The sequence below is a fragment of the Camelus bactrianus genome, chromosome 8 (genome assembly GCF_048773025.1).
Source record: "Camelus bactrianus isolate YW-2024 breed Bactrian camel chromosome 8, ASM4877302v1, whole genome shotgun sequence".
Taxonomy (NCBI): domain Eukaryota; kingdom Metazoa; phylum Chordata; class Mammalia; order Artiodactyla; family Camelidae; genus Camelus; species Camelus bactrianus.
The window spans coordinates 51,067,594-51,086,160 of NC_133546.1; the positions used below are offsets into that span (position 1 = coordinate 51,067,594).

Genomic DNA, 18,567 nt, shown 5'->3' on the forward strand with positions numbered 1-18,567 from the left:
AGTATAATCTTTCAGCGTATCTCTGTATAGGACTTCTTTGTGTGTTTTTATGGATGTGCTAACTTATGTAAAGAGCAGAATTTAATGAAATAAAAAATAAATAAACTAATGTAAATCTATGACATGCTTTAAAAAATATCTAACTTAGTAGTTTGTATAATGCAACTAGATAGATTATGCTATATAAACATATTCTATCTAGATCTCAAGAGAGCATTTTAAGTAGAATCAAAATATCTTCTAAACCAGTGCTGTCTTTTTGTGAAGATTGAAATATTCTGTTTGCTCTCTAACATGGTAACCACCAGGCATATTTGGCTGTTCATCTTTTGAAATGTGGCTAATGTGACTGAGGAATTGTATTTTAAATTTTGTTTAATTGTAATTACTTGGAATATAAATGCCTTATTTGACTAGTGGCTACAGTATTAGATAGTGAAGATTTTAAATTAGACAAACAAGATAGAAAAATGTCAGCCGGTGAGTAATACAGTTAATGGAGTTAATAGTTGATTGAAAAACCTTACCCAAAATGTTGGTTCATTGCCAATTTGGAGTCAGGTCATCCTGCAGGGTTTTTGTTGTTGTTGTTGTTTGTTTGTTTGTTTTATTTTAAACTTGTGTCCTGTCCTCCATACTTTAATCAAAAATTAGTGTAAAGGCATGGTTAATGAATTTGTGTTCAAGATAGACTCAACACTGATAGTGTTTACTGATACGGTAAATACCAGATTCTGGATTTAGAAAGCTCTCAAAAGACTAAAAAGAAGAAACAAGAAGAAAATGAACTTTATAAGGGATTCATTTGAAATTGCTATATTTACAGGATATGGGAATCTTTTCTAGGAATTTATGTGGAAAAAACCTAAAACCAAATGTTTTTACTTGGCTACACATCCAGTTTGGGCCAACAGTATGATGTTGTTACCAACTTATGCTATATTTAGAAAAGTTTAACATCTAGTCAGGAGTTGTTTTTTTCTCTGTGATCTAATTGTATTTGAAATATTATGTTAAGTTTTGGGTGCCATTTTTTTAAAAAGAGGCTCAGTAGAAGTTACTTTTCTAAGTGAACCTGGATGAAGAATCATCTTGAAACCAAGTTATATGACTGATAGTAGGGAATTGATGTATGTTTACCTGGGAAAGAGAGGACTTGTGAGTGAAGTATGCTTAATACTTTACTTGGCCTTACCTTCAAACATTTGAAGGGCTGTCTTGTAGAAATGTTACTGAGATCATTCTCTGTAATCTCAGAGGCCACAGCCAGAGTGATAGATGAAAGCTACAGTGAGACTGATTGGGCTCAATATACAGAAGGATTTCCTGACAAGTAGCATTCTCTAGCAGTGGCACGAGTTGCCTTATAAGAGTTTCCTGCTGGTAGAAGTATGCTAGATGTTCATTAGCCAGGGAAAAAATGTCAATAACAGCAATAAGTATTTATTGAGCACTTGTTGTCAGACATCGTGCTGATTTCTTTTAACTGACAAGAAAGCTGAGGCTTAGAGAGCTTAAGAAAGTTGCCCATAGTCCTATAACTAGGAATTGACTGAACTGATAAACTTAGTTCTGAATCCAACCCCATGTTCTCAACTGCCCTATTATTCTGCTTCCCTTGGCAGTAATTATTGCTTTTATGGAAGCTTTGTTTAGATGTCCTCTAAGGTCCCTTCCAAACTGAGCTTAGATGACCCCATTGTAGTTGCGTGGGAAGGTATATGTGAAAGCTGACTATAAGGGAGATTCATCTGGTTCTAGTATGTAACAGACTGAAATGAAGACATACTGGTGGTTGGCAGGAAGGTTAAGGAAGCTGTGATCTAACCAGTGATTAAAGTTTTAATTGAAGCAATGATTTTAAACCTATTGCTCCTTTTTACAGAGCACTAGAGTATATTGTATTTAATTTCACCATTGAACCAAGAATGATTGTACCAGCAGAAATTAGAGTTAGAATATCTGCATGCACATGCTACAATCATGAGCACACTTTTCATGAAAAAAAATGCTGAACATGTATATCAGATATGTTTGTTAGTATTTATGTGTTGTTCTTTTACTTCCTGACAAGTGATAGTTGAATATTACATACTTTTGTGATGTTTTCTTTGAATTATTATTCTATCAAGGTTGCTTTTAAATAATAAATGCATCAGTATAATGTCTATTTAGCAAATATTCATTGAATATTTCTTCAGATGGAGACTGTGGAAATATATACTTTAGATGTAAAACAGTTACTTGCTTGGTACATAAGTAGTGTACACTTATTAGGTATTGTTGTCATTCTCACTATGATGCAAATTATTTTTGTACTTTTCTTACTCTCTTACTTGGTTGTAATTCATTTATTTTAATAACACTAAACACCTAAAGTTAATTACTTATTATATGTAAGGCACTGTGTCAGAAACATTTATGTACATTATTTAGTTCTCATCACAGCCCTTTGAGGGGTATGTATGAACTCTTATTCCCACCATACACGTGAATGGAGGCTAAGAGAAGATGTCTAAAGTCCTAAAGTTAGTGAACAGTAGGCTCATGGTTTGAGCCCTGGTTGATGTTCTCCTAAGCTAAACTGCTGTGTGTTGCTAGTTATTATATTATAAGTTTGCTAAGTTATGAAGTTGACTGACAAGGAGTAGTATAAAATAATGAGTGGGTTGCTGACTTAGAATGCACTTGCACAGAAGATGTTTAAAAAAATATGAGCATTGTTGGTATCAGTGGATTATACCTAATCTGTATTTTCTTAAATTCTGTAATGGACTGAAAATTTTCAGAAACACCATTCATTTAATAACATTTTCAGAGAAAACTATTATATTAAATGTAGATATTGATTATAAGCTATACCCATATAATAAAACTGTTACATTGTAAAAAAAACTTTCATAATAGAAATATTACTAGTAATTATTTGTATTCTAGAAAGTCAGAGCAGTGTGATTGAATATACTTCAGTATTTTTGAATCTTAGCACTTTGTGATGTTTTGAGGTTCTGATTCTGTGTTCAGTTTAATACTTCATCTTTAGAACAAGGAAAGCTATTGGAGAGTTTGCTAACAAGGGGTGGAGAGGAGGTAGTATACATTGATCAGACCTGCATTTCATAAAATCTGCTGTGGTTGCTATGTAGAGAATGGATTGAAATGTGTTTTGGATCAACGTGCAAAGACCATTTAGGAAACCTGTGGTACAGGCAGTAAGTGTTAGGGAGCTTGACACAGACAAGCGGAAAGTCTTGAAATCTGTTTAGTAATTAAGATCAGGAGATCTTGAGAGTGAATTGGGTGATGGATAGGATTGGGTGTGATGGGGTAATAAGGATGCATCTTTAGTTTTGATTTGTGTAACTAGGAGGGCAATGCCATTCTTGGAAATAGAGAACACTTAGAAAAGGGTGAAGCGCTGGGAAACCAAGAGATACTTCTGAGCGTGTAGAATTCTGGAAGGCCTTGAGACCTCCAAGTGGAGATGATAAATGGAGCTCAGAGCAGAGATCTGGAAAGGATATGTGAATTTAAGAGTTTTCAGCTTATGCTTGCTGGTGGAAGGTAAGGGCTTGCATGTGAGCAGCTCCAGAGAGAATATGGAGTGAATGAATGTAAGAGAAAATTTAGGATTAAACCTTAAGGAACTCCAACATTTAATAATTAAAGTGAGCCTGGAGAGGAGACAGGAATGTAGCAGCCAGAGTGGTAGGATACATATTAAAAGAATGGTGTGTCGAGGATATCAAAGGAAAAGTATATTTCAAGAAGAATAAGGAATATTTAGCAAGGTGGAATGATGCATTGAGGAAGATGGGGCCAGAATAATATTCATTATCTTTGTCAAATCTATGATTGAGTATCCTTCACTTAGATTGGATAGTAGATACTAACAGATCTGCTGTTGGAAAAATTTACATAGATATATCTTATTTTTACTTTTTTTCATGTTCTATGGTTTAGTTTTTTATTGTAACCTTCTTTTAAAGTATGGATTATAATTTAATTCAACACTTCATGGTTCAATCAATGTAGTATCCTTTGAGATGCTAAATGGAGTTTTTGAGATTACTACTACTGCATCAAATTTTTTCCTAGCCTTCGTTGCATTTTTTATTCCTCTTGAGCCTGCAAACAACCAATCCCCTACTCTTACAGGATTTTTCTTAGGAATTTATTTGTTTATTTGCTAGGATGATATTTCCTCATCTCGCACAAGTATGCAGCTTTTTAAACCTAATTGTGGGGTTTTATATTTATCTCTATTACTTCTCTTTAGGTCTGGCCAAATTATATCATACTATTTAGAAAATTTAAAAATCTTGATTCTATCATATCCTACATTAACACTTAAACAAATTTGATTTAATATGTCTTCCAGTTTATATATTATTGACAAAATTTTGAACAGGACAGAGCCATAGCCAGTCTCTGAAGAACAGCTTTAGTGGGTGATCTCGATATTGAGATTAAACCCTTGATCCACTGAACCATTTTGTTATCCAAAAAGATACCTCACTCACATCAAGATATTATGCCTACTGTGTATCACTGGCTAGTTTTCATAATGCCCATTGACTGATACGGAGAATAGTTGGTTTCTTATTTGAAAGAGGTCATTTTGGAACTTCAGATAGACTTACTATAATCTGACTTTTAATGAAGTATTTTATTGATTAGATGGAAACAGAATGGAACTAACAAACCTTTTATAAATATTCAAATTTTATTTGTTTTAAAGCCTGTTTTAGAGATTAAGTAATATATTTGTTCAATGCTTTTTGACTAAGCTGAGAAGTAGGATTCAAATAGGACATTAACATGACCAAAATTGCATTTTACTTGGAAATACTGTTTTGCATCTGATTCTTTGAGTACAGCTGTAATACAAGTATGTTTCTCATGTTTCTTCTGTAGTTTCACAAACCCTCAGTACACCTCTGCATACCTCTTCTTGGAAACAGATTTATAGTTCTTATTTAGGCCCATTTTATCTCTTTTTTTCTTACCGATTTTATAAGATTTATAGCACAGTTTTACATGGTATATTATTTAAAGATTTTCATTATTTTATGTTTTGCTTTTATAATGGTATAATATTTGTGATTCATTTGATACTGTGCTAGGACATAGCATCCAGTATAGCATTGTTCCTATTGGAATGAAAATGATATAACTCAATATAGTGGAAAGTAGAGATTACCTTTTCTGAGAGATTCACGACTGCATTCATCTGTTAAAAGTGTAAGGAACAAGGAAGTAATGCTGTTTTAAAGTTAGTCTGTGTTCTGAAGAATATACATATTTTTTGGCATCTCAGGAACAAACTCTATTGGTTAATTTTTTTTACTGTTTCCATTAATTATTTTAATTTAATGAAGAACTACTTTAATTTGATAATTTAATTTAATGGAAAAGGATTTATAAGAACAGTGAGAACTCTAAGCACCTTTGTCTATTGAGAAGTGCCTTAATAGATAATAATGGCTTTAACAAAATCTACCAGGAAAAGGATGTTACCTGTCTGCTCCTATTGTGTTTCCTTTAAATCTAATATCCTTAATTTTTACCCAGGGTAGTGAAACCTGGCTTTTTATTGTTTAAGAGCTGCATTCTTTTTTTTTTTTTAACTCTGAAGTTGATGTCTGTTTCTATACCGAGTTAACTTTTCCCTCCTTTTTTCAATTTGATAGCTTCTGGAACTTGTGTCAGTGTATAGAACAGTAATCCAGACATCTGTACCTTCACAAATAGTCAGTCTTGGTGCCAGATTAGTTTTTAGTGCAAATCTTGAATGATAACTGCCCCTGCTCTCCATGTGGATGAAAATGGCAAATGTTAGGGAAAGTATAATTTGGGGTTGTTTTAATCTTAGAATTCTGCTGTGGATTCTTCATTTGGGGTTATGGAGGTCCTGCTACTCAGAGCAAAACAGCCTTCTTGCCCCTTTTGCTAGGTCTTAGGTGTGTTATTTTTAATAAATAACATGCTTTTTGTGCTGTGATTCTACACCTGAGACATTACATTAGCAGTTATCTTCTAAAAACACTGGTCAAACACTGGTCGTTTCCTAAACTTAGGTTGAACTAAAACTTTCTGATCTCTAATTTATCATCTGTCAACATTATATTTCAAAGTAAATAACCTTGAGTAGCTGAGAATATATGTAAGGGTAACTGCGATGGTAAATTATTTTCTTATGGAGGAAAAGTTCTCAATTTAATAATTAATACATTGTTTGGGCATTGATAGAATATTAAAGACATTTCATGTGGTATATTGAATGCATTTCCTACTACAGCTTGTTTGCAGTTTGGGGTGGGAAAGTAACTATGTAGGTATGTATTACATTTATTTTTTCTGAATTTGCTTTTTCTTTAATATCACCCTTACCTTAAGCATGGGGCTTATGTCTAACAGAATTTCAAAATACTCAGAATTCTTATTGGGAAAACTGTATTTAATCTTTATCTTTCAGCCCTAAGCAATTTGTTGGTTACTTTTGTTATCTTAAGTCATTTTGGTTCATAATTTAAAAAAAAAAGCTTCATTGATATATAATTCACATATAGTATAGTTTACCCATTTAAAGTGTATAAATCAGTGGTTTTGGATATATTCATAGATATGTGCAACCATCACCAGAGTCAATTTTAGAGCATTTTCATCACCTCAGAAAGAAATCCTGTCTTTAGATACTATCCCCCTAATTTCTACACTGCAAGCTCTAAACAATCACCAGCCTACTTTCTGTGTCTAGAGGGTTTCCTGTTCAGGACATTTCATATAAGTGGAGTCATATAATACATGGCCTTTTATGACTGTCTTCTTTCACTTAGCAAAATATTTTCAAGGTTCACCCATGTTACAAACTGCTTCATTCTTTTTTATGGCTTAGTAATATTCTATTGTATCGTTATACCACATTTTGTTTATCCATGTATTAGTTGCTGGACATTTGGGTTGTTTCTACCTGTTGGCTATGTGAATAGCCTTATTTGTGCACATGTTTTTGTTTGGACATGTTTTAAATTCCTTTGGATATATACCTAGGCATGGGGTTGCTGAGTCACATTGTAATTCTGTGTTTAACTTATTAAGGAACCAGGAAACTTTTTTCACAATGGCTACACAATTTTGTATTCCTACAAACAGTGTATGAGAATTCCAGTTTTCTCTGCATCCTTTCCAACACCTATTCTTCTCCATTGAAAAACAAAATAGCCCTTCTGGTGGTTCTTGTAGGTTTGATTTTCATTTCCTTGATGGCTAATGATGTTAAGTATCTTTTCACATACTTAGTGGCCATTTATATATTTTCCTTAAATTCAAATCCTTTGCTTATTTTTCACTGGTTGTCTTTTTATTATTTGTAAGAATTTTTTATATATATTATGGATGTAGATTCTTTAATAGATACTTTATTTGAAAATGTTTTCTCCTAATTTGTGAGTCATTTTATTCACTGCCAAAATAAGTTTCTTATTTTGATGAAGTCCAAATCTCCATTTTCTTTTGTTGCTTATGCTTTTGATGTCATATTTAATAATCCTTTACCAAATTTGAGGACATGAAGATTTGCTTCTGTGTTTTCTTTTAAGAGTTTTATAAATTACCTGTTACATTTAGATCACTGATCCATTTTGATTTAATTTTTGTGTATGGTATGAGTCCAACTTCATTTTATTGCATGTGGCTTGCCAGTTGTCCCAACATCATTTACTGAAAAGACTGATCTTTCCTCACTGAATGGTCTTGGTACACCTTTTGAAAACTTAAACTTGTTTATCAATTCTAAAAGTACTTTTGTACATCTTTTAGTCATTTTTACATAGAAGATCATAGTGATCTACAAATAGTTTTACTTCTTGCTTTTCAATCTGGATGCCTTTTATTTCTTTTTCTTGCCCAATTGCCCTGGCTTGAATCTCCAGTACAGTGTTCAGTAGAAGTCACAAATGCAGACTTTCTTGTCTTATTTCTGTTCTAAGTGGGTAAGTATCCAGTATTTTATCAGTAAGTATGATATTAACTGTTGGATTCTCATAGATGCCCTTTGTCAGTTTGTGGAAGTTCCCTTCTAGTTCTAGTTTGTTGAGTATTTTATCATGAAAGGGTGCTGGATTTTGTCGAATGTTTTTTCTGCATCTGTTGAGCTGATCATGTGATTTTTTGTTTTTTATTCTATTGGTATCATGTAATACATAGATTGATTTTCTGACATGGAACCAACCTTATATTCTTGACATAAATCTCATATTGTCATTTTATGTAATTCTTTTTATAAATTGCTGGATTTGATCTGGTTTGCTAGTATTTCATTGAGGATTTTTGTGTTCATATTCCAGAGAGATACTGGTCTGTAGTTTTCTTACAATGTATTTGTCAGGTTGTGGTGTCAGAGTAATGCTGACTTCATAAAATGAGTTTTGAAGGGTTCTCTCCTGTTCTGTTTTTTGGAAGTATTTATGAGAAATTGGTATTAACTTCTTAAAATGCTTTGTAGAAATCCATTGAAGCCATCTGGATTAGGATTTTCCTTTGTGCGTTTGTTTGTTTGTTTTTTACTAATTCCGTCCTTCACTGTTTTAGGTCTATTCGGATTGTCTGTCTTGAGTAAGTTTTAATAGTTTGTGTTTTTCTAGGAATCTGTTCATTTCATCTATTCTACCACCTCTAGGGCTTGTTATTGTTATTTGCTTGTTTATTTGTTTAGTGACCATGGGTTATTTTAGTGCAGAAAATTCCTCCCCGCACCCCACAGTGTTGAGCTTCTGAAGGTCCTTAGGGAGGCACGCCTGTGAGTATACCCATACTCATTCTGAGATAAAGCTAGTTTTGTCAGGACCTTTTTCTACTGGTCCCTGTGGACCACACTCAGCTGTTATTACCAATGACTGCTCTTTTATTTGCAAAAATGCCCTTGGGCATAAATTGCTATACAAACTAATTCAGTAAATTTGTGGCCCCTTTGAAGGAGTAATTCTAGAGGTCAGGGTTGATATTTATTCTCACCCTAAGAGGACTCCTCCCCATTGTCTCTTCCCTCAGTTCTCTCCTGCAACCTAGTTGTTGAATCTGTGAATCTTTTCCTAATTGCGGTTCATCACAACCTCTGCTGTTTTTGAGACAGCCCTTGGCCTTCAACTTCCTGTCCTGGTTGCAGGTGAGGTCAATTTCTTTGGAAGAAATTGAGCTCTTTCTGTTTTATGATTTAATTCTACCCCTAGACAAAATCTCTGAGGTAAAACTCTAAACACCCCTGCTTTAGAAGCTGAGTACTTGATGGAAGCAGTAGGCTGTTCCGTAAGTTCTAATCTTGCCTCTCCTTGTGTGGCCTCTAGAAAAAAGAAAATATTTATCAAATATTTAGTGTCATATATACTCAACACAAATTTCTACTTTTAATGATGTTTTTATTTGTGTGGATTCTCCAAGAACATTTAGAATTTGGTTAAAATAAAATCTTCACATGTAAAATTAGAGTATAATATTTCTGGACAGGAAAATACATATCCCCAGACCATACTTGAGGAAATCTGAAGGCTTTCTGTAACAGTTATTTTATACAGTTATGTAATTGAAAGTCTCTAAATCCTAAATCTGGTTCTCTGACTTTGGAATGAACTTAATCTTTGGCAACTTCTCTTCATAGGAGAGTAAGATATGCATGAAAACTTTTCAGTAAAGTTACATAAAGCCCTTGCAGTATTGTGTTTCAGATTTCACATATAAAAAGCATTAAAATTAATTAAGCATGAAAAAAATCATAAAATTTAATAAAGATTATACAATTAATTATTTATCAAGCATTAAAAATTTTGCCAGTCATAATTTATATTAAAACATTCTAGTGGTTTTTTAACTCAAAAAGGATAGCTCTTACGTAGTAAGTTGTAAAAAAAAAAAAAAAAAAGAAAGAAAGAAACTGGGACTCTGCTCTGCACTCTATTTGGGAAAACAAGAATAGAATGTTAAAAAGCATTCGAATTTCCCTTAGTTATACCAAGGAAAACCAGGTGTAATAATTTGTTATTTTGCGATTTAGAGTTTCGTGTATAAATCATAATTATTTTAAAAATTGAATCATGTTCTTTATATAATTGCAGATAGCTTCTTAGCAATGCGAGAAGTTATTTTTCTTTCCTAAGTTGTTTTTTTAAATGATTTTTTTTCTAAGTACTTTGTAGGTTCTTCTGTGTTAGTTTAGCTTCATAGCTCTGTTGAATAGGGTGTAAATAACTTGAAAAAAGTTAATTTTGAGGTAATTAAGGTTGTTTTGATTTTCCTCCTCTTGTAAGCTGTTTGAACTGCTGGGACCTGATGGACTCGAACTTATTGAGAAACTCCTCCAGAACAGAATTACAATTGTGGACAAATTTCTTAATTCTTCAAATGATCATAAGTTGCAGGCTCTTCAAGGTAAGAAAGTATTAAGTGATAATTTTATTTAAAGGAAAAATTTATTGGTTAGCAGTCTTTTTAATATAGTTATACTTTTAATATCCTTTGGTCTATTATGTATATATACTGATATCATTCTTTTAAGTAGATCTTAGTGATGTCAGTTTATAAAATAAATATCAATACCCTAAATAGGCTGTTGTATCAGATTCTATTTATGTTTATATATGGTGTTTTTTTGGCAGAAGATTTGGATAGACAGATTTTTTTTTATAGCAACTACGTATATATAGTGCTTACTATGGGTCAAGTAGTGTTATAATTTTTAAGCTAATTTTTTATTTTAAAAACTTTCAAACCTGTATTAAGATTCAAGGATAGTACAATAAATACTCCCATAATCTTCATGTAAATTCACCAATCATTAACATTTTGCTTCTTCCCTCCTCTCATTATCAGTCTCTACCACACCCACACACACGTGAGTATGCACATGTGAACACACAAACACACACACACATTTTCCTACGTTTCAAATTTTTGCCGAACAGTGACTGGAAGTTGCAGATGTCATACTACTTCAGCTGTAAAATCTTCAGCATATAATAACAGTCTTATACTTAACTGCAGTATGGTTATCACACCCAGCAAATTGAACATTTATATTGCCATGTATTACATACAGTTGAAAATCCTAGAAGAATCAGAGCTGTCAAGGAAGACAACAACAACAACAACAACAACAACAACAACAACAAAAGCCTTACTTACTATGGGACAACTGATACCAACCTTAGGTTTTAAGTGATAAGTAGGAAAACTGAATTTCTTACATTTACTCAAATGTTCCTTGCCAACCTTAAAAATAGTTTGGAATTTTTAAAAAGTACGTGAGCATAAGAAATTAGACACCCTTCTTCAAATCAGTATCGTTCTTCAGTGTAAGGGATGTCACCTTTTCCTAACATTTATGAGTGTGGCACTAAAAGGAAATTATAAAACAGCCTTGATTTAAATCCAAAACTTCTTATGGATTTTCTTTATCCTAGACTTTGATTACTGATAATTGCCTGGAGTTGCTTTGAGATGTCTAGAAACTTTGATGTATTGAATTTAGCCACTTTGTCTTTCTGCAAGTCTCTTGGTTCTTTAAGAGTTTTGAACACTTATACGGCCTTACTCTAAGAGGACTCCCACCTCTTAAGCAGTGCTTGATCAGATATTGCAGTAAGTCAAAGTTAAGGAGTGTTTAAAATGAGTATCTGCTAGAAGAAAAGGAATGAGTTTAAATATCTAATCTTGTGATGTAATTTCTGAGAATTTTGTGTCCATTTTGTCAGTTTTCTAAGTGCTAATATGGAGATACTTACTGACTGATTCCACCTTTTAATAGTGTTAATTTATTAATGAAAAGTTCGGAATGACTCCACCTTCACATACTTGTTTTTGAAAGCTGTAGGTGATGAGTTAGTGTTGTCTAGTAGTTTCATTATGTTCATTTTGGTATGACATTTATACACAAATTTTATTCTACTATAATAACTTTTGAGAAGCAACATGCTTTTTAACCTAAAACCAAATATTAAATTTGAATTATTTTAAAAACTTTGAACTATTAGTCTACCCTGAAATACCTTCTACTCTTCTCAAACAGCTTTTACTCTTTTAGTCTATGCTAGATCACTATTAATGTTGCTACTAAGAAGAATAATTACACTATAGAAAATTTGAGGCATTTAAACACATAGACTGACTTTTTCTAAGGAGTGTGGTAAAGAAGCTGACAACCAACATATTTTAAGTAGAGTTTTTTTGTGTACATGCACTAAAATTATTTTCCTTAAATGTTTTTTGCACAGGGAAAAGGCAACTGTTGAAGAAAAGAATCTTTAGACTCTTGTTACTTTATCATTGTTCTCATCCATTTATATCTTTTGATATAATTGTGTTAATGATCCTTCAGAATTCTCTTGAAACTACCAAATTGTATTTGTGTTCTTTATTAAGCTACATTAGTAACTGACATCCTGTCCTTTTCTTTATTCCACAAAATCACGATCTTGGTCTTAGGGAGCAATAGCTTCTTTCCATTTAGCACTTTCTAGCTTTCATACTGATTTTCTTTGAATCTTTTTATGCAGATACATACCCACCCTACTTTATCTCTGTTCTTATTACAAGGAAATGTAAAGTAGTTGAGAAGTAGGTGGGTATAGTGTACTGTCTGCTAGGGTGAGGATAGTTGTAAATTAAATTCTCTTTTTGGGGCTGTTGTGGAAAATGCTTAGTACAGAGTATATCATAAAATAAAAATCAAGTTAGCTCATGCTGTCAAGTGACAGTATCTTGAGTAGTTATACAAAACTTTTTCTGTCATAATAACATTTTAAAAGGATATATAAGCTTCTGCATGTTCTTCAGTAAAATTTTATGTTAGAATTGCTGTTAAGCTTATTTCATTTCTGCTTGACAGTCTTTACAGTTAGCTGAACCCATCAAGGAGAACCACGCACTTAAGCATTTGTGCTTTGTAACTTGATTTTTTTATTACCTATTATATTCAGTCTTACAGGATTTCAGTATATTCTGATTGATACCTTATAAAGCTATCAATGAGGTAGCCATATTTCCTTTTTGTAATTTGAATTTCCTTGATGACCCCAAATGTATCCAATAGTATTTTGTTACTGTCACATTTGCTTAAAATGTTAATGTATTTAGCATAGCATCTAGTATGCCATCCTAAATGTTTCATTTCACATACAAAATCTTTAATATTCATTTACAGCAGTAATTATATGGCATTATTCACATTTTTAAAAATTCTTTGTCATTGTGTGACTTTGCAGATAGTTTGTTTTTCATAGTTCAGAGTACATTTGAAAACTGTCAGTATGCTACTTGCTTTTCTAACACTGAGAATTAGTTATAAATTCAATCATTATAATAAGTGTATAAGATTTATTTAGAAAGTAGAATGTATAAGACTTAGAAAAATACTTTTTTAAGAACTATAAAATTTAGGTCTAACGTAGTTGGGGTTATATCTCATTTCATAATTTTGAGGTGTGATCAATCTTTATTTCTCATTTTCTTTTTTGAGGCTTATAAAGCCATTAGACAGAGGGGTTATTTCCTATGATTGAGAGCTAAAATGACTTATTCAAAATCATATAATGAGATAGTGACAAATGTCTGAGAATTGTGAAGACTTGACTTAGAATGAATTAGAAAATTAATTTTCCCCTCTTGATGCTGTGCTGAACTTCTTCCGTGCTCTGCACTGAATCTTGGAATTTGACAAAATAACTTTCACTGTGCTCCTTCAGAGTATGGACCAAGTCCATTCTTCATTATCTTCCTAGCCTAGCAGCAGTACCTGGAACATAGGTCTTCAGTACAGTGAAATGTGTATTGACTTGGATTGCTTTCAACGAAGTTCCTGTCAGTTCCTTTAGGGCTATAGTAAGCCAAAATACTACTACTTGGAAAGATTTAATTAAACACAGAAGGTAATCCTGTTGGAAGAACATTTTTCCTGCATATTGAATTGACCGAACGACAGGTTTAAACTGTACCTTGAAAACGCTGAGCTTTAATTGACCGGATTCTTCTTAGTGGTTCTAGCCTTCTTCCATTTTCTTAAAAAAACTGTATTTCTATGAAAAGTTGAACCGTATTTTTTTCTTTCTTTCTTTTATTTTTCACCTTCTCAGTATATCCTGAGCTATATTCTATTTTTTTTTATTTCATGTATAAGTTAGTCATAGCATATTGAGAATTTAACAGAGTAAGACCTATTACTTAGGGAAAAGTTATATCTGGTATGTAAAGAATATCTTTATTATGTTAATAGTAATGCTAATTAGTATTGATAATTATTATGTTTATTGAAATTATATAAACAAATTATTTCAAAAATTATGAAATTGAATTTTTAGGTTCCTGATGTTATATCTAAGAAATTACAACATTAAACTGTTTAGTCTATAGGAAGAAAACATCTGCTGACTTTTCTTAAGCCACTATGTAATATCACTTAGAAATTGTGATTTTAAAAAACTCTCCTTAAAATGTATAATTGAATATGCCAGTTTAAAATTTAAAAAAATGAATTCTTAGAGCATTGTGCTATCGTATATTTTGATGAGGGAAAAAAGTAATTTTTTTTATAAAGGTTAAACTTGTAAAATGTGATCTTAAATTTGCTTCATAGACAATTGTAAAAAAATTTTAGGAGAAAATGCTAAACCTAATTACGGCTGTCAAGTCACTATTCAGTCTGAACAAGAAAAGCAGTTAATGAAACAGTATCGCAGAGAAGAGAAAAGAATTGCCAGACGGGAAAAAAAAGCTGGAGAAGATGGAGAAATTGCAGAAGGGCTGTGCTTTGATCCTAAAGAGTTGCGGATACACAGGTAATAAAAGCCAGAAACTGAAACATGCTTGTGTTGTAATTGCTACTTTTATGTAGCATTATCATTTTTTAGTTTAGTTTTTACAATTTAGATGATTCTTATTTCTAGTCATGCTTTCTTATAAGAACAGAATTTTGTTGTATGAAAACCTAAGTATCTGGAATAAGAAAGCGGTGATCTGCTTAATTAGAATATTCCCAGTGTATCCATGTAGGTGAGAGATTTAGATTGTAGAGGTAAGCTGTTTTTAGGTGCTGTGCACACACCACTAGGTTAAGCCTTATGAAATGCACACAAATTTATTTTGAGACTTTTATTTTCTTTCCTAGCTCAATGAATACTTTTTCCCTTGTTGTTCTCTAGAAGTAGAAAAGAGGAAAATGAAATAAAGGCATTATTATACATGGTATTTAAATATTGAAACCCATTTTTTTAAAAAGGGATTTGTACTTTGTTAAATATCTTTGGATTGTGACAAACAAAATTACAAATAAAGAACATTAAGTCAAACTTATCAGATGATGTTAACTAAAGATAGTACCTAAAAATGTGTTTGATCCTTAAGTGATTACTGTAAAATTTCAGGATTGCTGGTATCCTCTTTTGTGCAATTTAGTTTCTTCTCTTTTTATAATGGGAGGCTACCTGAAATAGTTATTTTAGTGGTATGGTTTCAGTATATGCCTGCGTTTGCAAGATTAAAAAAAATACAGATTTAGCCTTTTTTTTTTCGTTTTTTGTTTTGTTTTGTTTTGTTTTTTGTATTTACAGAGAGCAGGCACTTATGAATGCTAGAAGCGTTCCAGTTCTGAGCAGACAGAGAGACACGGATGTTGAAAAAATACGTTATCCCCATGTTTATGATTCCCAGGCTGAAGCCATGAAAACATCAGCATTCATTGCTGGTGCAAAGGTATGTCATTGGTATCTGACCACTTTTGGATAATATGTCTATTCTGATGAGATGAAATGACACATGGATTTTCCCTATTTCTTTGGTGACTCTGACTATATTATGCTAAATTGTCATTTGAAATACTGGGGAAAATGAGATAATGCAGTTTATGTAAAGATCTTAACACACAGTAGATATTCAAAACCTATTTATTCTCCTCCCTGTCATTATTTATGCAGCTTGTGTTTTTGAGTTCTAGCAGTTGCATAACTTTATGACCGAAATGTGTATTGCGCATTTTCCCTAGCTGCGTGAGTATGTTTGTCTTCAGGAATACCATCGAATCAATGTACTTAAAACTCACCAACATAATTTGATTTGTGTGTTATATGAGATAAGTCGTTCGTGAATGCTTTGTGTGTGTGTATGGTTTTTGTTTGTTTGTTTTCATTTTATATAGACTTGTTTTCCTTTAAATTAGCTAAATTTATTTACCAGTATTGTGTCATAAAACCAGTAGTTTTCTTTCTTTCCCTCTGGAATTAACAAATCTTTACCAAGGCAATTGTTTTATTTTGTATGATTATTGGGTTTTAATTTTTGATGTTCATAGATGATTTTACCAGAGGGAATCCAAAGAGAGAATAACAAGATGTATGAAGAAGTAAAGATTCCTTACAGTGAACCAATGCCAGTTGGCTTTCAGGAAAAACCAGTTTATATCCAAGACTTAGATGAGGTGAGCTGATGATTTTATAAAGTTGATGTTTTTGATGCTTGATATGTTTTTGAATAGATCTGTATTGGAAAAATTATTAGTAAAAGTTAATTGGTTAATACAGTACAGAGATATATGCATTTGGTTACTAAATAGGTACATACAGTAGGGGGGTTTAAATTTTAAAAAGCCTACATGCATTCCTTTACACATTAAACATATATATATGTATATATTTTTATAGCTGTGTGTTTATTTTGGTTATTTTAGCTAATATTTGGTTTAACCTTGGTAAGTTGATGTGACTAAGCTATTTTAAAGGATTCATGTATTACATCAATATAGCAAATGGTCAAGCTATATTATAATAGAATATTTCTACAGCATCATTTTAAATCACTATACAGTATTCCATTTTATGCCTTTATTACTTTTAAACAATTTCCATATTGTTACAATTTTAGGTTGTTTCCTACAGTAAATTTTTATGCTAGACTAAAATTGTAATTAAATCTTTTATTAGTGAGTTTCATCCTGTGCATCAGAATTACCTGTAGACCTTTTTCAAAATCCAAATGCCTTGGTCCCTATTAAATCATAATCTCTTGGGATGGGCCCAGATACCTATTTTTTTGAGGATGATTTTTAGAGCTCTATAGGCGATTCTGAAATGCAGACAGGGCTGAGAGCCTGTAGAATTAAATAATTATGTACATACTTCTTTTTAAACCTTTGCAGTCATTACAAGGATTATCATGATAAAGACTTATTTAGTTTGGTATGTTGAATATGAACATTTTCATGTAAAAACATCATTGATGTGCATTGTCTGTATAATAAATGAACCAGGCTTCTTATTTTTCTTTCATACTTATTTCCAAATAAATACTTTGTTCATTTATATTGTAGGAATAAAAGAGTTAATTCCATCTGCAACCTTAATGTCTCGTTGCTATGTAACCTAATATGTTTATAGATTCCATGGATTAGGATGAGGACATCATTGGGGATCATTATTGGACCTACAACATATGATATGGGTATCACAGTTTAACCATTCACCTGTTGAAGGACATCTGTCTTATTTACAATTTTTGGCTTTAATAAATTGTATGTCTGTTTGGGCTGCCATAACCATAGACTAGGTGGCTTACACAACAGATATTTATTTTCCCACAGTCCTGGAGGCTACGAGTCTGAGATCAGTGTGCTGACAAATTTGGTTTCTGGTGAGGACTCTCTTCCTGGCTTGCAGTCAGGTGTTTTCTTACTGTGTCCCCATGGCTTGACATGGACTCTTCTAGTGTCTCTTCCGCTTCTTATAAGGACACCAGTACTATCTGAGTAGGGCTTCATTCGGATAACCTTATTTAACCTTAATTACTTCCTTAAAGGTGCTGTATCCAAATATGGTCACACTGGGAGTTAGGACTCTAATTTACGAATTTTGTGGGGACATAATTGCATCTATAACATGGATAAAGCTGCTCTAGACATTGGTGTACAGGTTTTTGTGTGAACATAAGTTTTCATTTCTCTGGGGTAAATGCCCAAAAGTATAATTGCTGGGTCATATTGTAGTTACATGTTTAGTGTTCTAAGAAACTACCAGTTTTTTCGAGAGTAACATTTCTTAGTACCACTAGCAATCCAGCATGACCTAGCTTCTCCACATACTTGCCAGCATTTGGTGTTATCACTATTTTTTTTATTTTAGCCATTTTAATTTATATTTTATGTATTATTTATAGTTTTATTTTAACCATTCTGATAGCATGTAGAGAGTTCTCATTGTGGTTTTTTTAATTTGCAGTTTCATAAGGGGTAAAATTGGGGAATAATACATTCAAATGCAATGGGTCATTATAAGTACATAAATAAACTCTTTGATGTCGTATTACTATAGATAATGACCCCACCAGATATCATTACCATGGGTATTAATATAGAGCTCAAGAGAAAATTCAGATGTTAACAGAATGTTAGCTGGTTGATTTGGATCTTTTTTCTGTAAGGCAGTATCTTTTTGTATCAGGAAAAGTGCTCTTTTAGATGGTATCTATCTCTTTTCATAATTGCATGCCATTCCTGACAGTCCTATGGAACTACAGATAAAATGCTTTTATATCCTC

At 32.3% G+C, this 18,567-nt stretch overlaps 1 protein-coding gene across 3 annotated transcripts in view; it reads left to right on the forward strand.

The window, feature by feature from the left end:
- The window catches only part of ASCC3 (activating signal cointegrator 1 complex subunit 3), a 301,513-nt gene that overhangs the window by 52,931 nt on the left and 230,015 nt on the right, over positions 1-18,567 (forward strand). For 2 of the 3 annotated variants that reach the window (XM_074368580.1, XM_010965191.3), the window contains exons 5-8: positions 10,302-10,422; positions 14,621-14,822; positions 15,594-15,735; positions 16,331-16,456. In XM_074368580.1, coding sequence (XP_074224681.1) covers positions 10,302-10,422; positions 14,621-14,822; positions 15,594-15,735; positions 16,331-16,456 — 591 coding nt within the window. The remainder of the gene's footprint in view (positions 1-10,301; positions 10,423-14,620; positions 14,823-15,593; positions 15,736-16,330; positions 16,457-18,567) is intronic. The other variant, XM_074368581.1, reaches the window with a different exon arrangement.